The sequence below is a fragment of the Pantherophis guttatus genome, chromosome 5 (genome assembly GCF_059756535.1).
Source record: "Pantherophis guttatus breed Tessera chromosome 5, ASM5975653v1, whole genome shotgun sequence".
Taxonomy (NCBI): Eukaryota; Metazoa; Chordata; class Lepidosauria; order Squamata; family Colubridae; genus Pantherophis; species Pantherophis guttatus.
In genome coordinates, this window is record NC_142067.1 from 82,764,726 (window position 1) to 82,790,189 (window position 25,464).

Below are 25,464 nucleotides of genomic sequence, written 5' to 3' on the forward strand. Positions count from 1 at the left end.
CTAAAGCATTGGAACAAATATCTTTTAAATTTTCACCACTCTTTTCTTTCAAACCTCTCAGCCTCAGGGCAAATTCCATTGATCTGTATTGTAACATAACCATTTCGTCATCCACTTTCTCTGTTTGTATCATAACCTCTCCTAATTTAGTTGCAAGCTCCAAATTAGCATCATCAATTTCCCGTACTCTCTCCTCAATCTTTAACATATGATTAGCCAGTCCTGAAACTGCAAAAACAATGTCATCTCTTATTTCATCATGTTTTTCCTCCACCACACCTTTAATTTTCTTTAACTCCTCTGAAAATTCTTTCATCATTTTTGCCTGATTGTTCAGGGCAACCATTATAAATTCTTTAAGGTCTTGTGACTGTGTATCAGCCGGAAGTTGTTGTTTTTGAGTCACTACAGGGGAACCTCCTCCCCCTTTAGAAGTTGGTGGCTTTAGTTGTTTAGCAGCCATTTTATTTTAAAAAGAGGTTTTTTTCCTTTTGCAGCCACAAAGTCTTATAAACAGTTTTACAAAGTATATTTCAGAGTTTTTTCAAAATAAACAGTCCTCTCTTCAAACTATGCTCAATCCTCAGCAATTTTCTCTTCAGGCAGAGGGCTCTTAACAAGCAGTTTCCCTTTAACTTTCACTTTCCCTTCCGCCCATAACAAAGGCTTCCTCTCCAGCCTCCAGCTCAAGAGAGCTCCGTTTGCAACAATGTATTCACGGAGTTAAGTTCTGTTTCTTTTAAAAAGCTTGCAGTCTTGCTTCCGCTCTGTCTGCCTTGTTAGAAATCATTAAAACTCATTGTTTTCTGGCAGAATTGGACGCAGACGTCTTGCTCTGATTAACAGAGGCACCAGCGATCCGGAGCAATGGGAGGGGTGAACTGGGGAGCTCTCACCCTCCGAGTCCCTGGAATTAATCCAGGGACTTTCGGGGAGCTCTATCCACCCCCTCTGATTCTCCTCTCCTTCTTTGCCCGAAGGAGAGTTTTTTCAAACTGCCGGACAGCAGTTTAACGCTGTCAGGGCGGTTTTTACAGATCGGGTGGCTGGCGGTTTACGGAGACCGTCCTCGTCGTCCGCGGAGCCACCGGAAGTCGAAACTCCCACAACTTCTGAAGGAAAGCTGTTCCATTGGTTGGTTGATCTGTCAGAAAATTTCTCATTTCTAGGTTGAATCTCTCCTTAATCAGTTTCCATCCATTATTACTTGTCTGGCCTTCAGGTGTCTTGAAAAATAGCTTGACCCCCTTCCTCTCTATGGCAGCCCCTCAAATATTGGAACACAGCTATCATGTCTCTGCTGGTTCTTCTCTTCACTAGACTAGCCATGCCCAGTTCCTGTAACCGTTCTTCATATGTTTTAGTCTCCAGTCCCCTAATCATCCTGGTTGCTCTCATCTGCATGTTTTCTAGAGTTTCAACGTCTTTTTTATAGTGTGGTGACCAAAACTGGATGCAATACTCTAGATGTGGTCTTACTAAGGCTTTATAGAGTGGTATTAGTATCTCACTTGATCTTGATTGTATCCCTCTGTTAATGCAACTTAATTTTGGCTGCTGCCGCACACAGTTAACTCATATTTAATTGGTTGTCCACTAAGACTCCAAGATCCCTCTCACAGTTACTGCTATTAAGCCTGGATTCACCCAGTTTATATGTATATTTTTGATTTTTCTTGCCTAACTGTAAGACTTTACTTTTCTCTACATTGAATTTCATTTTGTTAGATAGGCTCCAGTATTCAAGTCTGTCAAGATCCATCTGGATCTTGAGCCTATCATCCAGGGAAGGGGTCTGCAACCTTAAACACTCAAAGAGCCATTTGGACCGGTTTCCCACAGAAAACAAAGCACTGCGAGCCACAAAACCTGGGTGGGCATGGCCAACTCAATGTCACTCCCACCCAGTCACATGACCCCCCCCCAGCCACGCCTACCCAGGTTTTGTGGCTCCCAGTGTTTTCTGTGGAAAATGTGTCTCTCTCTCCCCCTCCCTCCCTCCCTCTCTCATTTCTGTTTTTCTCTGTTTTAGCTCTCTCTCATTCTCTCCCTCCAGCTCTCTCTCATTTCCCTTTCCCTCTCCCTTTCCCCTTTCTCTCTCTTTCATCCTCATTTCACTCTCTCGCCCTAGCGCCCCCCGAGTTTTCTCCGTACTGCCCACGACCGGCTGCTTTTTACGATTGAGTCCTTAGTGGGCAGTTCAGCGCCAGTCACGGTCTCTTTCGTGTCGGCTCAGGAAGAGAGGAGCAGCTGCCACCACCGTCGAATGCAGGGAGGGAAGAGTTCTGGCTCTTCTGCACAGCGCGGCCAGCTGCTGTGATCATGGTCCAGGAAGGTATCCTGCTTGTGTGTGTTTGCACATGCACAAAAGATAAAGAGATGAGAGACAGAGAAAAGAGGAGAATTCCCTTTTCTCTCTCTCATATCTCCCCTCCCCCCTTGTGCGGCGGGAGGCAAAGGCTGCCTTGAGTGCAAATGTGGCATGAAAGTAAGTAGAGGGCCGCTTCACTCCTGCACTAAGGCTTCGGCCATTGCCTTGCTGTGTCCCCCTCCCCCACAGCTCTTTGGCCGAGCACGTTGGACATGAATTCCCTGCTTATGTGCACCCTCCCGGTCCCGCCACAGCAGCCAGGGGGTCCCTCCCCCTCATGGCTTTCATTGAAAAGTGTCCTACGGGCAGCGAAAGTCCCCCGTGCATGTTTTAAAGCCGCGGCTGGGTGCTGTGGGCCCATCCCCCTTTCTGTTGTCCCATCTGGACGCAGAGCCCAGAGCAGAGCTGCAGAAGGGAGGAGAACTCAGCTAAGGAGTCCTGACAGCTGCAGCAGAGATAGCAGCAGAAAAGGAGCCAAAGAGCTGTGTAAAGATACTCCCACGGAGCTAGCTGCAACTGTGAGTTGAGATAGCTGGGAGCCTTTTGAAGTCTCCAATTTCGGCTTGCCTTTTGCTGAGTTGAAGCACGCAAGCCAACATCTGAACTGTTGCTGCTGGACAGTTTCCTTCCCAGGAGCTTCAAGCCACATTTGCTGATTTAATTGTTTTTCACAGGTGACTTTTAGCTGTGAAGCCTATACTGCTGCCCTTCTACCACCTCGATGATGTATCGACACCGAAGCTTCTTAATGTCATGTTAGTTTTTTCTTATGGACTGTTTCGGTATTGTGGAGAGGAATTTAGGGAGATGGCCTGGCTTTATTTAACCAAGATAAGACTTTGTTATTAATGTGCCTTTTTAAAGATATAGTGTTTTTTAAACATTTTGAAGTAAAGTACATTTTTATAAAAGACTCCTCTGCTAGTTTTATTTCAGTCCTAGTGTGTTTGCTTGTGAGCTGGTTCACGGTTCGGGGACAAACCTCAACCCCATCCTGATACTCCTGGATCCCATTCCCACCCCGTTAACTCTCATGTTAGCGAGGCCGATATCGGTGCAACTGGGTTGGGCCAGTGTCTTGGGGTGGAGAGCAGGTTGCGCGTCTCCCCAAACGACCGAGGCATGCCCAGTATCAACAAGGGCTGGAAGAAGCTCCAGCAAGAGTGAGGCACCGTCACCCTTACCTTCTCAGGCCAGGAGAGAGTGACTGGAAGGGGAGGGGAGGGCGAGGGGCGGGGCCAGCCAATGGTGGGATCACCCGACATGGAGCCACAGGAGAGGGCTCCGGAGGACCTCCGGCCTAACAACAAAGAAAGCAATTAGCGCTAGAATGTAGCAAAGGAGTAAGCACAGTTCCTGTTGCTTGTTAAACTTATTACCAGAACAAATAGACACAGGAGCTAGCCAGATTTCTGAATCCTGCTTCTTTTCAGAAACAGAGATTTACCTTTTTCTTTCCAAACAAAGTTGAATAGGGAAAATTATCCCATCAGGATTTAAACGTCACCAAGCACAGAATTAAACGTCACCAAAATCCAGTTTTAGACCAAAACTTAGAAAGGGTATGTAAACTCATGTTTGAATGTCAATCTTTCTAGCTAGTCAAGAAACCTTGCTGAATGTCACTCATCTTGGTTCCTTGTCATTAAAAGCTTCTTTCCAGCAGCTCTGCTTCGTTATTAAATTAAGTCTTCAAAGCACTGATCGTTGCATCCTGGCTGGAAGAACTCCAACAGGGGAGTATTTCCTGCTAACAGCAGTGTAAAAAGCTTAAAACAACCCTTCCCCTTTAAAAAAAGTCAAGCCCCAGCAAAGTACCAGCAAAGGGGGGGAAAAAAACCTTCCAGAGTCTGCCAAGAACCTTTAGCTGTTATGATGTAATAAGGGTTAACTGAGAGGCAGTTTCTGTAAGCAGGGCAATAAAGATTAGACTAGAAACAACACCAGAATGCCTTCCTTACAGGATTAGCCCTGTAAAATGGAAAAACAAAAACAAAAGGAGATTCCTTCCAACAACCAGTTCTCCGAACTGCTTAGAACGTTAACTACCGGTTCTAACAAATAGGCGCGAATCAGTTGAATCCCACCTCTGGTTCACTTCTAGAATACTTTGTTCTCTTACAGTGATGTTGTCCTTTTGTTGGCAGTACAGATGAAAAAACTACTTGTGCACCTAAGTCCTTGACTTTCTTGCCTAGTTGCTCGTAGTCATTCAATACTGTTTTAAAGTCCTTTTTTGTGTCATTCATCCCTCCATGTAGTAGTAGAAAAGGATAGTAATCTGTGGATTTTATTATTTTAGTTAGGTTCTCAGCCACATCTTTTGATTTTTGCTCCAGGGAGACAACATACCTCTCTGGATTGACTGTTTGATCTACAGACGGCTGGTTCTGTTCCCTTGAGAATTGAATCTCCTATCACCTACACTTGACTTTTTTTCCCCTAGGGAGGTTTGGGGTATTTTTCTATCAGAACCATTTGATGGTGCTACTTTTTTAGGGACATTTGATGATGGTATTTTTCTATGTCTCTGCATGTTTTCTTCTAGGAAGAATCCATGAAATCAATTGCTTAGCACCAGTGGGGCTGCATCAGAGTGGGTTGGGTTGGACAGGGGTTTTGTACTAGGTTTGTGTTTTTTTCTATGAGTGACATGTTTCCATCTGTCTTCTTCTTCTAAAGCGGGTGTCGGCAATCCTGGGTTTTCTGGTTCACATTTCTGAATCCTGTTTTTTTCCTGGGTGGGGGGAGGAGAGACACTCCGCAAAATGTGTGCTTAAATCTTGCGCCAGTGCAAAATTCTGATTATTAAAGACGGTGATGGGGAAAGATTGCCTTCCTTTCCCAAGGACCCAGGGAAAGTGGAATAAAAATAGGTGTGTGTGTGTAAATAAGAGCTGGGGATAGCTTCTGCCACAAGCAACAGTTGCTGTTATTTTTGCTGAGAGCTTCTAAGCTACACAGCATTTTTTAATATTAACAATAATGAACCATAATATACAGGATTAAATACGAGTTTCGCAATCATTTCTGCTTCTTGGTCCAGGACAGAGAAAACACCACTTACTACATTTTCATTTCCAAAAGAATCTGAGGTCTCTCCAGACCTGTTTAGTTTCTAATCAGTTTTTTTTAAAAAATCTTACTTTGTGTTGAAATAATAAGATCAGCTTTCAAGGAGAGAGTGGGGGAGAAGGAGAGAGAGAAATGATATTACAGGTTTTTCTTTTTTATTGTTGCTAAACAATAAATGCAGTCTGGATGATTGGTTGGATAATGCCTTGATGCTATGTTTTTTATTTTTTGTACTGGTTTTTTTTATTATTATTATATTGTAAGCCACGTAGAGTGACATAAAAGTAAGATGGTTTGAAAAAGTCCTGAAAACTATTCTATTTTAACAGACCTGGACCCATAGTATGGTTGTTGGGTGATAATTGCTTATTTCATGCATTTCAATTATTAGAATTTTGTTGGATCAGTTGATTGCTGTGAATAGGCCTAAGACCTAGTAATTGAGACAGTATGCAAAAATGATAAATATTTAGTATCTCAAAGACACTTGCAATTACATTTAGGAGAGAGAGAAAATATTTTACTTCTGAGAGGCTAGAAACAGTAACATGCAAGTGGATTTTTGCATACTTCCATATTGTTCTTGAAGGAAAATAGATACTATTTTTTTAAGGGAAAAGTAGAAGGAAAACTATTTCAATAACTAATGGGCTATTTGAAAATTTTTTAATATGTATAGCATTTGACAACAGTCTCGTAAGCAGCTCATTTATAAGACTGAATCTCCTATAATCTCTGATGATTGAGTCTACTGCCTAGTGGGAACCTTGCTATCTGAAGGGAAAAAAGTAGCTGAGAGTGCTGTAAAATTCTCAACTTATGACCGTTATTCTTATATATTTGTAGGGTGCAATTACAACATTTTTTGAATTGTCATAGTACTGGGTTTGCATAAAATAAAAGCTTACATTATTTTAATATTTCAAATAATCAAGTTATTGACTACATTAATAACATATTTCAAACAAAATTAATGTGAATGAGTTAACTCCTATCCTGTTGATTACCAAAAATCATCCTAGTACTTTAGGGAACTAATTACTAGAATGTTACATAAGTGGTCTCCTTGTACAATACCTTTTATATCATCCACATAGCATCTTTTTTTTTGCTGCTTCATCCAACTGAAATAGTGTCTTTCAATAGCAGCCACCTTTTCAATATCAGTGCATGTATTATAAGTATATAACTTTTGTAACTTTTGTATAAATATGTCTTATAGCACAAGGGTGGGTTCTAACCGGCTTTACTACCGGTTCTCTTTGTGCGCACGCTATGCGCGCGATCGCCTCCTTTGCCTCTCTAAGGAGGCCCAGCTCTTGGGCTGAGTCCCTTGCCTCCCATCCACCCAAAACAAGGAGAGGCTATGCCTTCCCTGGTTTGTTCTATTTGTTGACTGTAAGCTCCTTGGGGCTGAGAAGAATTACCGCAAAACAGTGTTTCCTGAAGTGGACCACTAGACTCCTAAACAACTTAAAAAATGATCTAGTAAAAAGAAAAGTCAATCAAAAGAGCAACATGCAAACAAAAGAAAGTAAAACACCCCCAGGAACAAAACAAATTAAAGTTTAATTTGTGTGTTTTGTTTAATGGACTACTAAACTGGCCAAGCCCACCTAGTTACATGACCACCTAACCATGCCCACTCAGTCACATGACCATCTAGCCACGCCCACCCAGCTGGTCCAGCCCCCCAACAGTCTGAGGGACAGTGAATTGGCCCCGTTTAAAAAGTTTGAGGACCCCTGTCTTCAACAGATCCAATCTATGTTTTCCTTTAAAACTTGTGATTCTGTATATGACTTTCAAAATCATTGAAGATATTTTGTTCAACAAATGTTAATCATGTATCCTCTGCTGGTTCAGGTGCCACCAATCAAAACTGAAACACTATCTTTTTAGGGTAGTGAACGGAAGATTATTGTCAAACTGAGTTTGCTGTTATTCAATTAGTGTAAGCCTTTAATGGTTGTATTTAAAATGGTAACATTTCAAAAGCCCTAATTAAAAGCAACATTTGAATTATAAACAAGAGGGAAGTGTATGCCATTCTAGGATCTATTTTTGAAGAAGTTCATGTTTAGATTATTTTCATGAGTTATTTATAAATGGGTCAGAAGTAGCAAAATAGCAACATGAGTTCTTGCCATTATTAATAGGAAAGTAGTTGAGATACAAGTTTTCTACTACAGGAAATGTCACAATTTTATTTATGGTCAGGAATTATTTTCTCATCATTCATTTAGTATTTTCTAATCATCTGAAAATATCAATGAAAATACAAATACAGCGATCCAGACAATTCTAGGCAGATTTTTAAATAGATGTTCATGTGTTCTGGATCATTGTACATCAAGTACTATTTTGCAATAAACCAAAAATCACTTCTGCAATTTCTTCAACTATGACAATTTGGGATTATTAGAAAATCCCTAAAATACAAGCAAAATGTGCCACGTAACTTGATAGATTATAGACAGTATTTTCTGACAACAGTTTCTGTGCCTGATTATGTAACACCTTGAGTCTTATTTTACAAAGAACTTTGGGCCTCAAGGAAAATACTTGAACAAGTTCATGTCAGTTTTTGGAAAATGGTCCAGGCAAAGTGATCAATTTTCTGTCTGCAGCATTTTTTCTATTTCTTTGTCCCAGTTGTCATCTTGTTTTTCTGATTCTGTAACTACTTCATATTCTTGAAGTTCTTGTTGTAGTTCTTTTTCCCAGTCTGCAGTTTCTTCTAAATGGAAATAAAGCATATCTTTAACTTTTAGGACTGTAAAATATTCAACATGTAATTTAGTGTTCATACTCTCTTATAATTGAATGCACAAAACATTTTAAGATCAAAAACAGTCAAATGAGAGCTTTAACAAATACTATTTTTATGGATTTGTACTAGCAAGACCATATTATTAGAATATGAAGAATAATTATTTTTACCATCCACTGTAGTTGTTTCCTTTTTCTCATCATCAAGCACAAGCTGTTCAATCTCTTTTCTCAAGTCTTCCTGATTCAGGTTGCATGCATCAAAAGCATCACTTACAAATTCAGATACACCTGGACTAGTAGAAATCTCTTCATCATCCTTTAATATAATTTTAAAGAAGGACTAATTTAAGAATATAAACAAACTTTATTAAAGGATCTATGCTATTCATTTGTTATAAGGCCTGGATGTCAAAGTTACGGGATCATGTTGCCGTCACATGACGTATCGTGACATTTTCCCCCTTTGCAGAGCTGGGGTGGGAGTGGCCTGCATGTGACGCATCTGGCCCGCAGGCTGCCAGTTTGACACCCTTGTTATAAGGAATGGAAAAACACTGAAGTTACAGATATAGGATATCTAAATCAAGAAAACACTTGTAGTATCTAGCAATTCAATTAATAACTATATATCTATGTTATAATAGCAGATTACAAGAAAGAATACAGATATCTATCTGATCCCAACAATGCTTTTAGAATTCTTCTACCATGTCATCTCTGCTCTCCAGCAAGAAAAAATGCACTGTGCTATTGTTAATGAAAAGATTATTGCTACTAACTACTGTGCATCCTTAGATTTTGTAGGCTAAGAAAATATAAGTTTGGTAAAACAACCATCAAAGAAAAATGGCTTAAATAGTCAGCTTTAAGTAAATTCCTAAGTAAAAGAGTTTCTACTGTTAGTCCTTTTTAAATTCCAATTCAGACTTTTATTTCAGACATTTCTTTAACTTTCTAGTTTTCTTAGAGATACAGGCTTTGTGTAGCAGTTAGAAAATAGCTTGGATTTTGGAAGTTCTAAAAATCTTTGCTGTAAGTGCATACCTTAATCATCACTATAATATAAGTTTACCTCTTGATGTTTCAGCTGAGATTTGATAGCAACAGGTGGCATCTTTGACCTCACAGTATCTAGGGGAAAAATAGATACAATAAAATTCTGAAGGTATTTTCTAATGTCTGATGTTTTAAAGCATGTGAATGACTCTATAGGCATTGATACCAAGCTGTGATTTATTGCTACTGCATGTATTGATAGCAAGCCTGTACTTCTATATTTTCTTCTCTTCTTCCTTCAACAAAGAAATACATTTTTAGTTTGCAGTCTGTAATAAAAGTGTAGCTTGTCTTTGTTACTGATTTGATATCCTGGTTTCTTAATTGTGGTGTTAACAAGATATATTTTTCAGATTTCAATGAGGCAAAAAGTATACAGGTAGTCTTCGATTTACAACAGTTCACTTAGTAACTGTTCAAAGTTACAATGGCACTGAAAAAAATAACACTTAAGACCGTTGCAGCATTCCCATGGCCACATGATTTATATTCAAATGCTTGACAACTGACTCACCTTTATGACTGTTGCAGTGTCCTGGGATCATATGATCACCTTTTACAAACTTCTGACAAGCAAAGTCAATGGGGAAGCCAGATTCATTTAACAGCCATGTTATTAATTTAACAACTGCAGGGATTCACTTAACAAATGTGTCAAGAAAGGTCGTAAAATGGGGCAAAACTCACTTTCATTTCATTTCATTTCATTTCATTTTATTAAATTTGTATACCGCCCTACTCCCGAAGGACTCAGGGCGGTGAACAGCCATAAAATAAAACATATAAATACAAAATTTAAAATAGAGATAAAACAAATTAAATAAATTTGGCTGAACCATTTTAAAACCCCAATTTAAAACCAAATTTAAAATTCCCATTTAAAAAGAGGAAAAGTTTAGGTCAGGCCAGCTTGATGGAATAGGAACGTCTTAAGCGCGCGGCGGAAGGTACGGAGATCCGGAATCCTCCGTATCTCGGGGGGGAGCTCGTTCCAGATTGTCTCATTTAGCAACCTAAATTTTGGGCTCAATTGCTGTTGTATGTCGAGAACTATCTGTAGTTTGTTATAAACCACAATCAAGCTTAAAATAGCCTCTCTTGACATACAAAGAAGTGGAAAAAGGAATGGAAGAGCAGGATGCAAGTTTTCTGGGGTTTATAGAAGGGGTAGTAACAAGCCTTCTGAACTAGGTCTACACTTTCAGCTGTCCTTAAATAATGAAAACAAATGTAGTAACTATCAGAATCATGTCTGCAGGATTACACTGCACATCCACAAACAGAGACAATACTGTAGTTCCTCACTAACCTGACATTTGGCCCTGAAAACGAGGTTGTTGATTTGGCTCTGTGCTGTCAAAACACTTGTCATGTCTAATCAATGTAGTGTTTCAGACTTTTAAAGCTGCAAAATAGGCAGAAATGGCTAAAAAGGTAAAGGGGCAATCTATTCTCTTTAGTTTCAGAGTAGGAATGCAGGGGCTTCATAGCAAAAGGAACTAACATGCATGCCATGAATAGTGGAATTGTACAGAAGAACTGTAAAAACCCTGCGCAGAAGGGTTTTTTAATTTTTAAAAAAATCTTAACTCAAGATGTAATACAGTTACATGGATTTAATAATTATATATGCAAAGTAAGATTTTGAAATGAGTTAGACATTTCTTTTTTATGGTCTTTTTAGACCATAACTATGGCACTACATCATTGTACATACTGTATCAGTTTTAGTTTCAGTTTTAGCTACAGAAGGAAGTTGAACTTGTTTATAACAAATCAAATATACCATGCTTGTGCAAAAAAACATGGTTTTCTCTCAGTTATCTAAGGAATGTTTCATATGAAATTGAAGGTGTAAGAAGCTTGAATAAAAAAAAAATCAAATTTTAAAATGTTTGATTAAATCAATATTACCTGTTAACAGTCTATCCTCTTCACTGCCATTCTTTTCTTTTCTCACTGCTTGCTGTGCAGCCAGTGCTGTAAGTTGTGCAGACTGTTTAATAAGGGAGACGCGATAAAAATAATTCCTCCAGAACACCTCTTCTTTTACACTGAGGACAGCACACATGTTTTTGTTAGTAAGTAGTTACTTTTTTTTTTTTAATTTGATTTATATGCCGCCCTTCTCCGGAGACTCAGGGCGGTTTACAATGCGTTAAGCAATAGCCTTAATACTTTTGTGTATTTATACAAAGTCAGCTTATTGCCCCACAATCTGGGTCCTCATTTTACCTACCTTAGAAAGGATGGAAGGCTGAGTCAACCTTGAGCCTGGTGAGATTTGAACTTGCAGTAATTGCAGACAGCTGATGTTAATAACAGTGGTTTAGTCTGCTGCGCCACCAGGGCTTTACTTTATAACACTGGGTATACAGATTTTATGTATTAGGATTTGCCTTAATTGCCTGTTAATATTTTTGCATGGCATGGTTGTTGGCATGCAGTCTGAGATAAACATTTCTCTATCTTCTCCCCCCCCCCCCCCCCGCATTCATAATTTTAAATTGGTAGCTTTCAAGCTAAGTGATATTTCTTGATAGCTAAGTGATTAGGATATACCTTATCAAATATAGGTAGATCACTCACTGTTTTGGAACAAGATCAAATCTCATTCTATTCAGAAGCTCATCTTCTTGAAGCATCACCATGGCTACTGGATACATCTGGTCAAAGTCAAAATTAAATTGAACCCCTGCTGGTGGATCACGCAGAAAGTTTCTTCTATCCTTTGGAAAATAAAATGTGGTCGACAGAAGTTGAAAGCTGTTATTACCTTGGGAAAAATATTTCTCAAGATGTTATTTTGAGAAATGAATTACATCATAACACAGTTATTAATTATGACTGTTATTATTTGTATTAGAGCTTTTTACAAGTTATTACATATCTGAATATCTAGAATCCTGCTTTAGGTAACAAAACATGTACGTTTTCAAGAAATTAATTGCTTATATTAGGAATCGGAAGTTTATGGTTGCTGAACTATAGGTTCCCCCCCATTCCTGGCTCAAAAGATTAAAAGCAAAAAACCTGCTACATACTGCTGATAAGGCCAGTATTTGTTGCTGAATTGTTTCTTCCTCATTGCTGTCTACCCATGGAGGCACAGCTGTTTCTGTGAGCAGAAAATAAATGTTTATATAATTGCATTCAACCATAAGAGACCACTGAACGACTGGCATCTTCAAGTAAGAAAAGCCTCTTGCTAAGGTACATCAGAAGAATGCTCAAACCAGTAATATTAAGCAGCAAACTAGATTATGTTAACTTAATTCATAAATCTATCGTGAATTCCATATATCTAGGGGTAAGAAGGCAGCATTTTTTTTCTTTTGTCCCATAAGAGATTCTCTGATTCAGCCTGGAAGGCCACAGTGAGAGGAAAATTGTAAAAATTTTGCCATATAACCAACCCATATATTTCTAAAACAGAATGGTTGGGCATATACATGAAGATACATGTATTGTACACATTTTATTTTGAAGAAAAGCTATATAATTCTATATAGCATTTTGATGTTTCCCAAGAACAAATAATGGCTTCAGTCCCAAAATATGTACTAGTAATAATAGGTTTCTGCATATAATTCCTGATCTTGGATGCACATTTGATTCCTGTTAATTTTGCTAATTGGAGAAGTGTGGATCTGATTCTCTTATCCTAGACCAGACATATTACCTATAATTTGATTTAAGCTTTTTTTTAGTAATGAATCTGAATTGTAAGATCACCAGTGAGAAGAATAATCCAGTCAAATTTCTTTTGCTGCCTGTATTCATTTTTATGAAGTTTAGTCAAGTGGCTGAGACCTTTAATATTAAGTTAGAACCCCAGAATCTTAATTTATTTATCAGAGCCAATGCAATATACTAGGTGGTTTATTAATTAGGACCAACAAAATTAATATCCATGGACTGGATGTCTCCCACACACACTCACATATTTTCATCCAGACTGTTCTAAAAACAGAATTGAAGTTGGTGAGTTTGTGTATGTTTGTTTTAATTAATTATAGGAAAAACATAACATAAATATGCTACTGAATACCTTTACTATACAAGGATATTGTTTCATATTAAGTTGCAAGATGAACGTTGTCTTACCTGAACGTTCCTTTTCGGAGTGCTGCGACCACTGTCCATAGCTGAGAGGTTCATTCAGTTCTTGTCACTAACTGAGTGAGAGCTGATCAAACTCTCCCTGCTGAGGCACGCCTCCAATCCCATCATGCTTCAGTCTATCACGAAGGCACAGCAAAGCAGAACTGTGAAATCCAACGTTGGAATAACAAGGAACAAGGAAATCCTCAGTTCGGATGAAACAACAGTCTGCAAAAGACAAAGGTTACCAGAACAAACACAGGGGTGGGGAATGGACAGTGGTCGCAGCACTCCGAAAAGGAACGTTCAGGTAAGACAACGTTCGTTTTCCAGAGTGCTGCTCCCACTGTCCATAGCTGGGACATACCCAAGCTGTAATAATTAGGGTGGGAGCCTGGTAGCCCCCGTACCCTTGTCACAAACAATGTTCTGCAGTACACGCCGGCCGAAGGAAGCGTCCGACGATGCGTAGGAGTCTATCCTATAGTGGCGAATAAATTGTGACACTGAGGACCATGTGGCAGCACGGCAGATATCCTCCACTGATGCCTGGGTTGCCCATGCAGCAGAAGTAGCCGCGCTGCGAGTGGAGTGTGGCAGCACCCGTCCCGGTAATGGTTTCGCCGCTAGTTCGTATGCCAAGGAAATACACGCCCGGAGCCATCTGCCAACCGTGGTCGCAGATACCTTCTGGCCCAAGGATGCTGGGTGGAAAGAAACCAACAGTGCTTCCATTCTGCGAAAGGTTGCAGTCCTGCGAATGTATATACGAAGGGCTCTTTTCACATCAAGTTTGTGCCAGCGTTTTTCAGTGGAATTACGCGGGGACAGACAGAAGTCCGGCAAGGTAAGTTCTTGCGCCCTGTGGAACAGGGAGTTCACCTTTGGGACGAACGTGGGATCAAGTCTCAGCACCACTACACTGTCCCTAAAGATGCAAAGGTCGTCCCGAGTTGACAAGGCCGAAAGCTCAGAAACCCTTCGAGCGGAGGTGATGGCTAGGAGAAAGGCCACCTTCAGAGACAAATGTTTCAAAGAAGTCGAAGTTAAAGGCTCAAAGGGGGGCGACATCAGAGCTTGTAGAACAAGGGGAAGGTCCCAGGTGGGGTACCGATGCACTTGAGGTGGACACAAGTTCGTAGCGCCGTGGAGGAAGCCCCTTATAAGCGGATGATGAGAGAGAGAGTCATAGGGCGGACACTTTAAGACTGTGGAAAGAGCCGCTGTCTGTCGACGTAAGGTCGCAGGAGCCAGGCCTTTCTTAAGCCCCGCCTGTAGAAAACCTAGGACCTCCTTCACACCGGCAGAGGTGGGGTCAACATGGTGCGTAGCTCCCCAGGTACAGAAGGCCTTCCAGGAAGCCTCATAAATGCGGCACGTGGAAGGATGTCTGGCAGCTTGAATCGTTTCCATGACATCGTCTGGCAACTGCGCCTTCTTCAGGATGATGCGTTCAAACGCCAAGCGGCCAAGTGGAGCCATTGTGGCTCCGGATGACAGACGGCCCCTTGGCGAAGCGACAGTTGGTCCGGTGGAATTAACCAAGGCGGTTCCACGGAGAGAGCGATGAGGTCGGCATACCAGGCCCTCCAAGGCCAGTTGGGAGCCACCAGGATCAGATCTGCCTTTTCTAGCAGAAGTTTCCTGACAACCCGGTAAAGGAGGGGAATGGGAGGAAATGCGTAGAGGAGACCTTTCGGCCACCAACAGCTGAGAGCGTCGCGGTCCTCTGCCAATGGGTCCGGATACCGGGACACAAAGCGAGGTAGATGAGCATTCCTCCGAGAAGCGAACAGGTCGATCACCGGTGTCCCGAACCGACGACAGATCTCGCGGAACAGGCCCGGGTGGAGTTGCCACTCCGCCGGGTCGATTAGTTCCCGGCTGAGCCAGTCTGCTCGTACATTGTCCACTCCCGATATGTGGTCGGCCTTTATGGACAATAGGTGACGCTCTGCCCAGTTGAAGAGATGTTCCGCCTCGAACATCAGCGACCTGGACCTTGTGCCCCCTTCTTTGTTGATGTGTGCTTTGGCCGCTGTATTGTCCGTTAGGACCAGGACATGATGGCCCTTCACCAGACTTTGGAAGTGCTGGAGGGCCAGGCGTATCGCTCGTAACTCGAGGAGGTTTATGCTGCAGAGAGACTCTGTTGGAGACCAAAGGCCCTGAGCCACCAGGGTGCCGAGGTGCGCTCCAGGCTGGCGTCCGATGTTAAGGTGAGTCTTTCCAGGTCCAGGAAGTCGCAGCCCTGGAACAGGGCCGGAGACGTCCACCAGGTCAGGGACAGGCGAACCTGGGGAGGGAGGAACACTTGGTGATTCGAGCATGATCGACCCGACCTCTGGAAGGGGAGGAGGAACCACTGCAGTGCCCGGGAGTGTCTGCGTGCCCACGGAACGATATTGTAGCAGGACACCATTTTCCCGAGCAGCTGCGCCAGCAGAATCAGAGGCACCTTCTCGAGTGAGCGGACTTGGAGAACTAGATCGTAAATGTTTTGAACCCTGTCCGGAGAGAGGAAAACCTGCCCTCCGACCGAGTCTATGGTCGCACCCAGATGAATTAACCTCGAAGTTGGGACTAGATGGCTCTTCTCGAGGTTTATTGAAAATCCATGGCGGCGGAAGGTGTCCAGGACTAGGCTCCTGTCCCGTGCTGCTTGATCGGGGGATGATGACAGGATCAGGACATCGTCCAAGTAGCACATGACTCGCACCGGGTAATGACGGAGTGTCGCAGCGACGACTGCTGTTTTGATCACCCAGGCAACCGCCTGGTGGGACCGAGGAAAGGCCAATTCAGCTTTGCGATCCTCAGATCTCAGGCCGTCTAAGGAATCAGTCGAAACCACAGAGTTGGATGCCAAAGAAGCCACTGGTGGGTCTACCGTTGGAAGCGCTAGAAGGTCCTCAAGTTCTGGCGCTGCACAATATAGTTTCCTGTCCAGGGTGCTGGGAGATGTCAACGACCCAGGCTGGCCCCACGGGGACTGCAGAACATCCAAGAATAGACGAGGGCACGGGATGACGTCCTTGTCTGGCTTAACTGAATGGAATAAGGCATCGTGAGGACCCGTGGAGGATGAGGTGGCCGCCGAATCCGTGGTCTGAGGGCTTAGATTGGTTGTCATATGAGCCTTGTGTAGCAAGGATTTAAAACATTGAGGGGCGGAACAACCCCATAAAGGTCGGGGCATCCGGAATTAGCCCTTCATCGTCGGAAAATTCGATGTCCTCAGGGCAATCCTCTCCCTGATCCGAATCAGGCCGTGGGGCCGAGGACGGTTGCGTTGAGATCCGGGAGAACGTGGCCTGAGGTTGCTGTTGGGCAGGTTGCAGCACCGATGGAGGGAAGGGGGGCTGGGATGCCTGATTGAAGCCTGCTGCTAAGAACGAGGAGAATGCCGATGAAAGGAAGGCTTGAAAATCCAGCGGGGGTGCCGGAACCGCCCCCTCAGAGTCGCGAAGGCCAGCCGCCGTCGGGGTTAAGGTGGCCTCCGGCCGGGCACGACCAGGAACCTGCGAAGAAGCTAAGCCCCCACCAGACACATCAGGTAAGGATTGTGACACCCCTTTTGACAGGCGCAATTGTTGAGACATCTGGGCCGAATGATGACAGTCCCGATCTAGAGAAGACGCTAAGGAGCCAGAGGATGAGGAAATGCCGGCCACTGATGCGGGGGCGGCCAGGTCAGGGGCACATGAATCAAGACCCACTTCTGCAACAGCCGCCCAACGGGCCTTGTCCCACTGCTTCTCCAAGGCGTTATGGCGGCGCTGGGCATCACGGTCCAGGCCCCTAGTCGATTTTGACTTGTGGGGTCTGTGGCTTGAAGATTCAGACCTCGACTTTGTGGATTTTTTAGCCCTCTTAGGTTGTCTGCGCTCAGGGCTCTGTTCTGGCTCCATATCTGAAGACAATGCTGGGTCTGCCATGGCGACTAGAAGATGCAATCAGGCCGATCCAGACAACTGATGCACTTAGTAGGTTATTTTATTTTTTATTATTATTATTATTATTATTATTATTATTATTATTATTATTATTATTATTATTATTTTAATTCAAATCCTCGAAGTCAGACTTTGCAGCCCAGACAGATCGCTTAGGCCTGAGGGCTAACTAGGATAGGGCCAAGAGATGTAACCGACACAGTCCGGGTTAGTTTAATAGGCCCAGCAGCGAGCAGTGTAAAAGGGCGCGCTTTCAAACAGCCCAAAATGGCGCCCGCCACGGTCTCGCGCCAAAGGCAGCCGACTTTCCCCTCAGACCTCTGTGCTGGCCGGCGTTGGGGGGGGGGTGACGAATCGCCGGGATTTACAGCGGAGAGCGCACCTGGAATGTGACGCTGCTCCGGACCCGCTCCAGCCGCTTGATAGACGAGGCGGCAAGCCTGCGTGCCTACAATAGCCCCCAATGCGCCTGGAAATCCACTTGGAAGTCGTGGGGAGCGCACAAGGTGGTGACGCAACCCCGAAGCCGCCGATGGCCGGAGAAGAGCAGTGGCGGTAGCGGCAATCCTGCACACGCAGCCCACGCTCGCGGCTAGTAAAATGAAGCCGGATCCGCCCCGAAGAGTCGGAATCCGGCGGCTGCGAATCCACAAAGCGTGGGCGGCCCGGGCGAGCCAGACACGCCACACGCTACAGCAGCAAGACGACAGACCAACTCAATCCAAAGGCACGAAAAAAAGAAAAAAAGGGTAATCAAAAATAACGAAGAAGCCTAAACGCGAAGGAAAAATGCAGGGAGAGAGGGAGAAGGATTAATCAAGGGAAAAAGACAAAATATTCACCACAGCTCTCAATTCACTACAGTTCTTGACAGTAACTGAGTGATAGACTGAAGCATGATGGGATTGGAGGCGTGCCTCAGCAGGGAGAGTTTGATCAGCTCTCACTCAGTTAGTGACAAGAACTGAATGAACCTCCCAGCTATGGACAGTGGGAGCAGCACTCTGGAAAATAAAAGCTTTTTCTTTCACAAAAATTAATTTGTTGCACAAATAAGGAATGTACTACTTTTGCAATTTGTAAGTATATAAATATTGCTTTTTCATGTTTTACTTTGTTGTATCATCTTATAAAATGCAACTTTATATTTTATATGAAACTCAACCTTATTTTTTTTTCTGATAGACTTAAAAAAAATCAGCTATTTTCTCATGTTCCATCGAATATCTTGCAAGTGATTTTTGCTTATGTGTTAGGAGACATCCTGCCACCTTCCTAGGCCATACAAGCTTTTAATGTGATGATGATGATGATGATGATGATGATGATTTTTGTAGCCAATTCAAAAAATACCTGATTTTTTTGTGTGTTGCTGTTGAACAAATTTTTCTTGTTCCTTTTGAAAATCTCCTATAATTGTCTACAACAAAAGGTAAATGTGAAAAATGAAAAAAGTTAGATAAGCATTTCAAAAATACATTTTTGCTATTGTAACACAATGTGGATAGTTTCTAAAAAAAAGTTGAGAACCATTCTTTATGTAGCCTGGAGGAGAAAGTGGGAGGAAAAAAATAAAACTCTGTAAGATTTATATATTTCAATGGTACCCCAAAACAAGTAAAATAAATAATGGGATTTCTGACTATATAGAATGTGCCTGCATACTGCATGTGCTTTTCTTTCCCCTTAAATGCCAGCATTTACCATTTTTTATTCTACTCAAGTAAAAATTTAAAGTCTTAAGAAAAAAAGAAATAACTAATATTACTACTTTAAAAGAGGTGGTCCAAGTTTCAAACAGAGTTTTTAGCATAAAAATATAAAAAGTGAGTTTACTGCATTTCCCTATCATACTTTTAAGCCACACAGAACACCTTCTAAAATAGTAAATACCAAAAACAAATAGGTTACAACATATGTTTCTTTTAATGAATCCTGAAAATAAATGTTTCCTCTTGCAGATCCTTACACTTATCAAATCTGTGCTGTCAATAATATTAGCAATGACATTCAAATTCAGTATTTCTCCACATTCAGATTATTATATCTTAATTTAACAAATAAGTTCTTTGCTGGTAACCATCATGTTTCTTCTTTATCTAAACCTGAAAACCAGCCCAAAAGCAGCTAATTATAATTAAAGTATTTCTGATGTGTTTGTTCAATATATGGTCATGTGAATTGGGCCACACTCTTGGATTATTTGATATAAAATATTTTGTATTCTATAGAAACTCAATAGAGTATATGCAATTGAATAAGCATATCTAAGAGGACTTCGTTCTTTTATTCAGTCTGAGTGATCTATACAATGAAATTACAGGTGGTCTTCAATTTACAACTATTCTTTTAGTGACCATTTGAAATTACAATGGCATTGAAAAAAGTGAATATGACTAGACCTCACATTTACAACCATCATATTATTCCCACAATCACATGATCAAAATTGAGCACTTGGCAGCCAGCATGTTATTTATGATAGTTGCAGCATCCTCGGATCATGTGATCACCATCTGCAACTTTGCCAGTCAACTTCAGACAAACAAAGTTAATGGGGGAAGCCAGATTTGCTTAAGAACCACATGATTCACTTAACAACTGCAGTGATTCTTATAACCATGGCAAAAAAGCTGATATTGGGTTGACTTTTGCTTAGCAACAGAAATTGGGTCCCAATTGTATCATAAGTCAAGGACTATCCGTATATACATTTTAATTGCTACCAAACTTATCTATATAACTAATACAAACAAACTTGTAAAATGAGTAGCATAAAGACAAGAGTTTTCCTTAAGGATAACGTTAGAGACTAATTCCATAAAGCCTCTTTTCAAACCCAACTCAGTTTAAGTGACTACATGGACATAATCATATGGTTTTCTTTAAGTGGTTTGCCATTATTTTCTTCCTGGAGATTTTTCTACTCTTAACCTACAGACCTAGACTTTCATGGTGATGTCCCATCTAAATATTTTCCTGATTGGACCCTGCTTAGCGTTTGTGCCTAGGTGCTGTCATCTGCCAAAACTGTGAAACTAAAAGCCTTCAAAATAACTTAAAGCAGAGTAGGTTAATAAAAATAACAGTTTTATAGGCAATTATTTACAATAAAAGTACCTTGTCAATTATATTTTCTATTTTTCCTTCTTCAACAGACTTCTTTATAGTTTGTGCTGTTTCAGCAACTGATTCAGATATCTTTTTTGTAGCCGTTGTAGCAAAACTGAAGATATAACCTTTTAGAGATAAGACATCATTTAAACTCAGAATACTTTCCTTCCTGTACTTCAGAAACTAATTGCTAATATGAATCTGAAGAATATGGGAATTTAGATTTATTCATTCATCTCTGCTAGTGCTTTAAAACATGCAGCATAATTAATGCACAATAGTCAGGAGTAAAGAAACTCGCATACAGAAGCCCATTTCCACGCAGTCTAGAGTTTATCAGTATCATTGATAATCTGGTGCACAAATCAGCATATCAACAACTTGACTTTAAATAATTTGATATTAATTCATGAAGAAGTACTCTGGATGTAGGTGCCTGGTATAGAATATTATAACATAAGATATTCTTGAACTAATTTACATTGAGAAAGCAACTGTATTTGGGGTGGTGTTTTGATTTCTTTGTTGGACAGCCTTGGATATGAAACTAACATTTCTCAAGATAAAATAAAGCAGTACTTTAAAGACAAATCCAAGATACTTTACATGATCAATTTGCTGAACTCAGTAACAAAAAAATCTAAATTGTACTACGTTTATTTATTTTGTTCATCTAGCAACAAAACAAGGCTTTGAAATCTAGGATTTCAGCCATCCTATTTAAATAATAGTGTAACCTGTAATCTATAATTTGTTTTAAAAATTAATTGATAACACAAACTATAAGTTGTTAACTGTTAGGGTTCATTCTGAATTTTTCTTTATTCCAAAAACTCATTTGCTATATATAAGCTTTAGTTTCAACATTCATTGCTGTTGTCATCACCAACACACATTTTTAAACATAGGTTTTCCTAGTAATATGGAATTGGAGTGTGTTGCTTTTTCATGTGGTTTAGAAACCAAATACAAAGGAAATTCCAACATCCCTTAAGAAGTGCTTGAATATTTTATCATTAGCACAATACCAGTGAAGAAAATAGCAGCTCTCAAAAGAAACCAGCATGGCTGCATAAAGAACTTTGATATATTGAAATACTTTGTCTTTCAAACAAGTTTTTTTTTTTTTAAACGTATGGCACGTGTTAGCCAAGGATCACCGAGGTGGCTGGCTGCCTCTGAATTTTTTCGGGGGGGGTGTGTGTGTGTGTGTGTTATCTTTACCAGCCGGACGCCTGAATGCCAGTAGGCAAAGCGGAGAGGCTCCTTTCTTGTCCCTCCGCGGTTTATTCGCTCACGGGAATCGAACTACCAAGCTATTCAAAGAAGTAAAAAAAATTGAAAGAGGGGCAACTTTCACTGAGTAAATGGAATAGCCAAACACTCTTATTTACGTGGGAATTAGTATCAGTGAAGCTAAACAGGCACAGCTTATGCCTATTGCAACTTTATTAAATTCGTATGCTGCAGTTGTATGCTCCCTGACTCCCAACAATTCTGGGCAGCATACAAGTTCAATAAATGAATAAATCAATCTTAACGACCACAGAAAGGTCTTAATATCTTTTGCTGCCATTTAGCGATCGTCCGGATTTTTGGTGCCCTAAAGAGAGGGAGCTGAGGAAACAATTTATAGAAAAGATTATTTGTAGGATCTGCGCTAGGGCAGCCTGTAAGCACATAATAAGCAGAACATTGCAAGGTGGGGCGAGGATTCTTGGTCACGGGATTTCGCGGAGGAACTCACTGCCAAGCCCCTTGGCCTGATTAAAGAGCGGGTCCATGTCCGGTCCCCCTTTAAGTCCCTCCTCTTCGTAGCGCGGCGGTGGCGTGTCTCTTTCAGGGACCTCTTCTCCGCCAGTTCTTACTTCTCCTTTGGAGGGAGACGGCTTTTCTTCTTCTTCCGCCCAATTCATCCCCAACCAGCCACTCAGGCCGCGCAACATCTTAAAAGATAAGCGTCGCTCCCCAAAGCCGCCCAACTTTGTCAAACTTCCCCCTCAACGGTGTTCTGGGTCTCAGCAGCGTCGGGCCCAGGTTGCTGGGAAGTCAGCCTTTGTTTCCGGAAGAGAGTGCGAACTCGCTTGTCACGTCATCCCACTACGTCAGCAGCGGAACTAGGGATCTCGGCTTTTCAACGGTCGCGCGCGTTCTGCTTCGAATGAGCGCCCCCTTTGGTCCCTCTGCTAAATCTGGGCAAGGCACACCGCTGAGAGTAGTAGTTTTTTTAAAAAAAATGATACTAATAAATCAACTACTGTTTGTTCAGAGTCAATACATCTGTCCAATACAACTTGCTTGCAAGGGATTGTAATCACCCGTAATTGGTGTAATATTTTCACCCTACTCGCCTACAAATCTCTTTTCTCGTATTTATTGTGGTAAATACAAAAAAATAATTAAAGTTCATTTGAAATAATTCCAAGGGAACTCTCAGAGGTGCTTTTTTTTCTTCAAAAGGCAACTGGACTATTTTTTTCCTTGAGGAAAAACAAAACGTTTCATTTCTCATCCAGCAAACTTCATCAGTTTCAGAAACATCATCACCCCATCCCCACCAGTTGATGGAGTTTCCTCGAAAAAAACAGTCAGTTGCCTTTTGCAGAAAAAAAAAACACATTTGAGACAACTGACCTGGATAACTGAGAATCTCCGCACACATAATTCCAAGGGACTTTACCATTCTGGGCGAAGACAAAGTCAAATCCATAACAGAAGAAATCATCTCATATGCAATTAAGGGTTAGATTTTATAGAAAGAAAATTGAATGCAAAATAAGCATTGCCAGCTAAAATTAAATAACTTCCATGTATTATTTTGAAAGAGTCAAGTGGATTGTATCTAAAGGAGATATAGGCTCCTTTAATCAAGTTTCGTGTCTATGAATTTAATAGATGCTCCCAGAGAGCTTTCTTGGGAGAGTAACAGAAGTGGTTAGTCACTGCCTTTCTGGGACATTTTTTACTTCCGATTTAAACCTGTAGCCTTGGTGATCTCCAGTAGGATCAACAATTAATGATTACAATTATCTAGCTTTCTGAGAGCAATTGATGTCCAATTTTGAATAAAATGCATAGGAACTAATTGTAATTGTTTAAATTACTCTCTGAGATTAACAGTGAAATGCTTTTTTAAAAAATGTAACTACTTGTAGAAGAGTAAATCTACATTAATAAAATGCTCCAACATGGATTTTGCTGTTAATAAGCAGTCTATTGTCTTGGCAGATGTTTCTCAGAAATGTTCATCAATTGCTCTCAGAAAGCTAGATAATTGTAATCATTAATTGATTTTTTCCAAAGGATTGTTTATTTTCCAAATAAATCTGAAATATCTGTCAAAGTACAAGTGCAATATATATTAGGCACATAGTAGATATGATTGCATTTGATTTGTTGATAATTATTTCCTTATAGATAAATTAGGTCCACAAAGTATCTTAAACCAGGAGTGGGGATCAATGTTTACATTGGCATCAGTCAACATGAATTCAGTAATCCCATCATAAACGTGAGTTGGTTGTCAAGCATCTGACTGTTAAATCAAATAACCATGGGGATGCTGCAATGATCATAAGTGTGAAAAATGGTCATGTCACTTTTTTCAGTGCCATTGTAAATTTGAATGGTCACTAAATGAACTGTTGTAAGTCGAGGAACCTCTGTAGTCAATGAATGAATGAATGAATAAAACTTTATTACAGTGCTCGACCAGCAATAGGCATACAATAAATTAAAAATAATACTGACATTAATCATGAATAATAACATCCCTGTTATGAAAATACACAATCTCAAACCATCAGGGTCATTCCCTAATTTACATGAGTGGAGAACCGATAACTATGTGAGTAAATGTATTTTTCCAATAATTGTTATCGATATCTCCAAAAAAATAGGCACCAGTTGACATCTATTATTCTGTAACCAGTTATTTTCTTGTGGACATTGCAGCGACACAGAATTTTGCCACTGCCCACGTGGTAGCTGGATTTGAGTCTTGGAGGAGAAAGCCTACATAAAAGTCGTCTGTCCTCCCTGGCAATCTCTTTAGTAAGGGGAGAATATATATTGACCTATATATATTGTAGTCATCTTCTAATTACACCAACTGGTGTAATGGTTTGAGGTTTATTTTATTTAAAGAGCGCAGTGGTTAGAATGCAGTACTGCAGGCTACTTCTGCTGCCTGCTGGCTGCCTGCAATTTGGCAGTTTGAATCTCACCGGTCAAGGTTGACTCAGCCTTCCATCCTTCCAAGGTTGGTAAAATGAGGACCCAGATTGTTGGGGGCAATATGCTGACTGTAAACCGCTTAGAGAGAGCTGTAAAGCACTGCGAAGCTATATATATAAGTGCTTTTGCTATTTTGTTGGGTTGTAAACTATACAGCATTTCCTAGGAAAGAAGCTCCATCAAGTTTAATAAAAGAAGATCCAAAGTTATGGAAAAATAGAGGTGGAGGATTAATGAAAAGGGGACAAAGAAGGTAAAAAAACCCCACTAACTTGGCATTATGTTTAATACAGAAATCCAATTGTGATGTTTTAAATCGTTTCATAATGAAAATCTTTAATCAGCTTAATATCTATCATGCAGTTGTTTAATGGAATTTTTTTTTCAAAATATTTGGTCCTTTTCTAGTTTATGAGATGATTTATCATACTGTCCCATCAATCAGTTTGTAGATCAGTCTTGAATGAATTCAACAAACAAAATCTCTCTTGATTAGATAAATTTAGTCCACTGTTATGTTTAAACAGTAATGATTTAGACCAGGGGTGTCAAATTGGATTTCATTGAGGGCAGCATCAGGGTTGTGTTTCATGTCGGGGGTCCCGGGAGGCATGGCTGGGGGAGGGGACATGGCCAACTCGACGTCACTTGTCGAGGCTCTGTTTTCGGCTGCAATGGTCTCCTGCAGCCCTCTGTCAGCAAAAACGGAGCCTGGGGAGGCCGCATGCGGCCCACCCGGGCTCCATTTTTGGCTGTGACTCCTCCCCGGGCTCCATT

The 25,464-nt window shown here is 41.1% G+C and overlaps 2 protein-coding genes across 11 annotated transcripts in view; one reads left to right on the forward strand and one right to left on the reverse strand.

Annotated features, from left to right (window-relative positions):
- CTPS2 (CTP synthase 2) overlaps positions 1 to 25,464 on the forward strand; it is a 191,447-nt gene that overhangs the window by 21,012 nt on the left and 144,971 nt on the right. For 2 of the 10 annotated variants that reach the window (XM_087871418.1, XM_087871420.1), the window contains exon 1: positions 11,251 to 11,358. The exons of 6 other annotated variants lie outside the window; for them this stretch is intronic. Coding sequence is in view for 2 of the 4 variants with exons in the window: in XM_087871416.1 (XP_087727542.1) it covers positions 24,921 to 24,940 (20 nt within the window). In the remaining 2 variants the exon portion in view is untranslated. Of the gene's footprint in view, positions 1 to 11,250; positions 11,359 to 24,656; positions 24,941 to 25,464 lie in introns of those variants that run through there. 2 more of the 10 variants (XM_087871416.1, XM_087871417.1) reach the window with 1 other exon arrangement.
- On the reverse strand, positions 7,626 to 22,574 carry SYAP1 (synapse associated protein 1). Its single transcript, XM_034434778.3, has 9 exons — positions 22,199 to 22,574; positions 20,458 to 20,576; positions 18,691 to 18,757; positions 12,322 to 12,395; positions 11,867 to 12,006; positions 11,192 to 11,331; positions 9,294 to 9,352; positions 8,390 to 8,537; positions 7,626 to 8,186 (listed from the first exon to the last, which is right to left on the reverse strand). The coding sequence occupies exons 1-9, from the start codon at positions 22,395 to 22,397 to the stop codon at positions 8,059 to 8,061; spliced, it is 1,074 nt and encodes a 357-aa protein (XP_034290669.1). The 5' UTR covers positions 22,398 to 22,574; the 3' UTR covers positions 7,626 to 8,058.

Coding starts and splice junctions, on each gene's coding strand:
- SYAP1 (XM_034434778.3), bottom strand. CDS start 22,397: ATGTTGCGCGGCCTGAGTGGCTGGTTGGGGATGAATTGGGCGGAAGAA. Junction 20,577..22,198: donor TCAGGCCAAGGGGCTTGGCA/GTGAGTTCCTCC, acceptor TATCTCTAAAAG/GTTATATCTTCAGTTTTGCT. Junction 11,332..11,866: donor TTTGATCTTGTTCCAAAACA/GTGAGTGATCTA, acceptor TGCTGTCCTCAG/TGTAAAAGAAGAGGTGTTCT.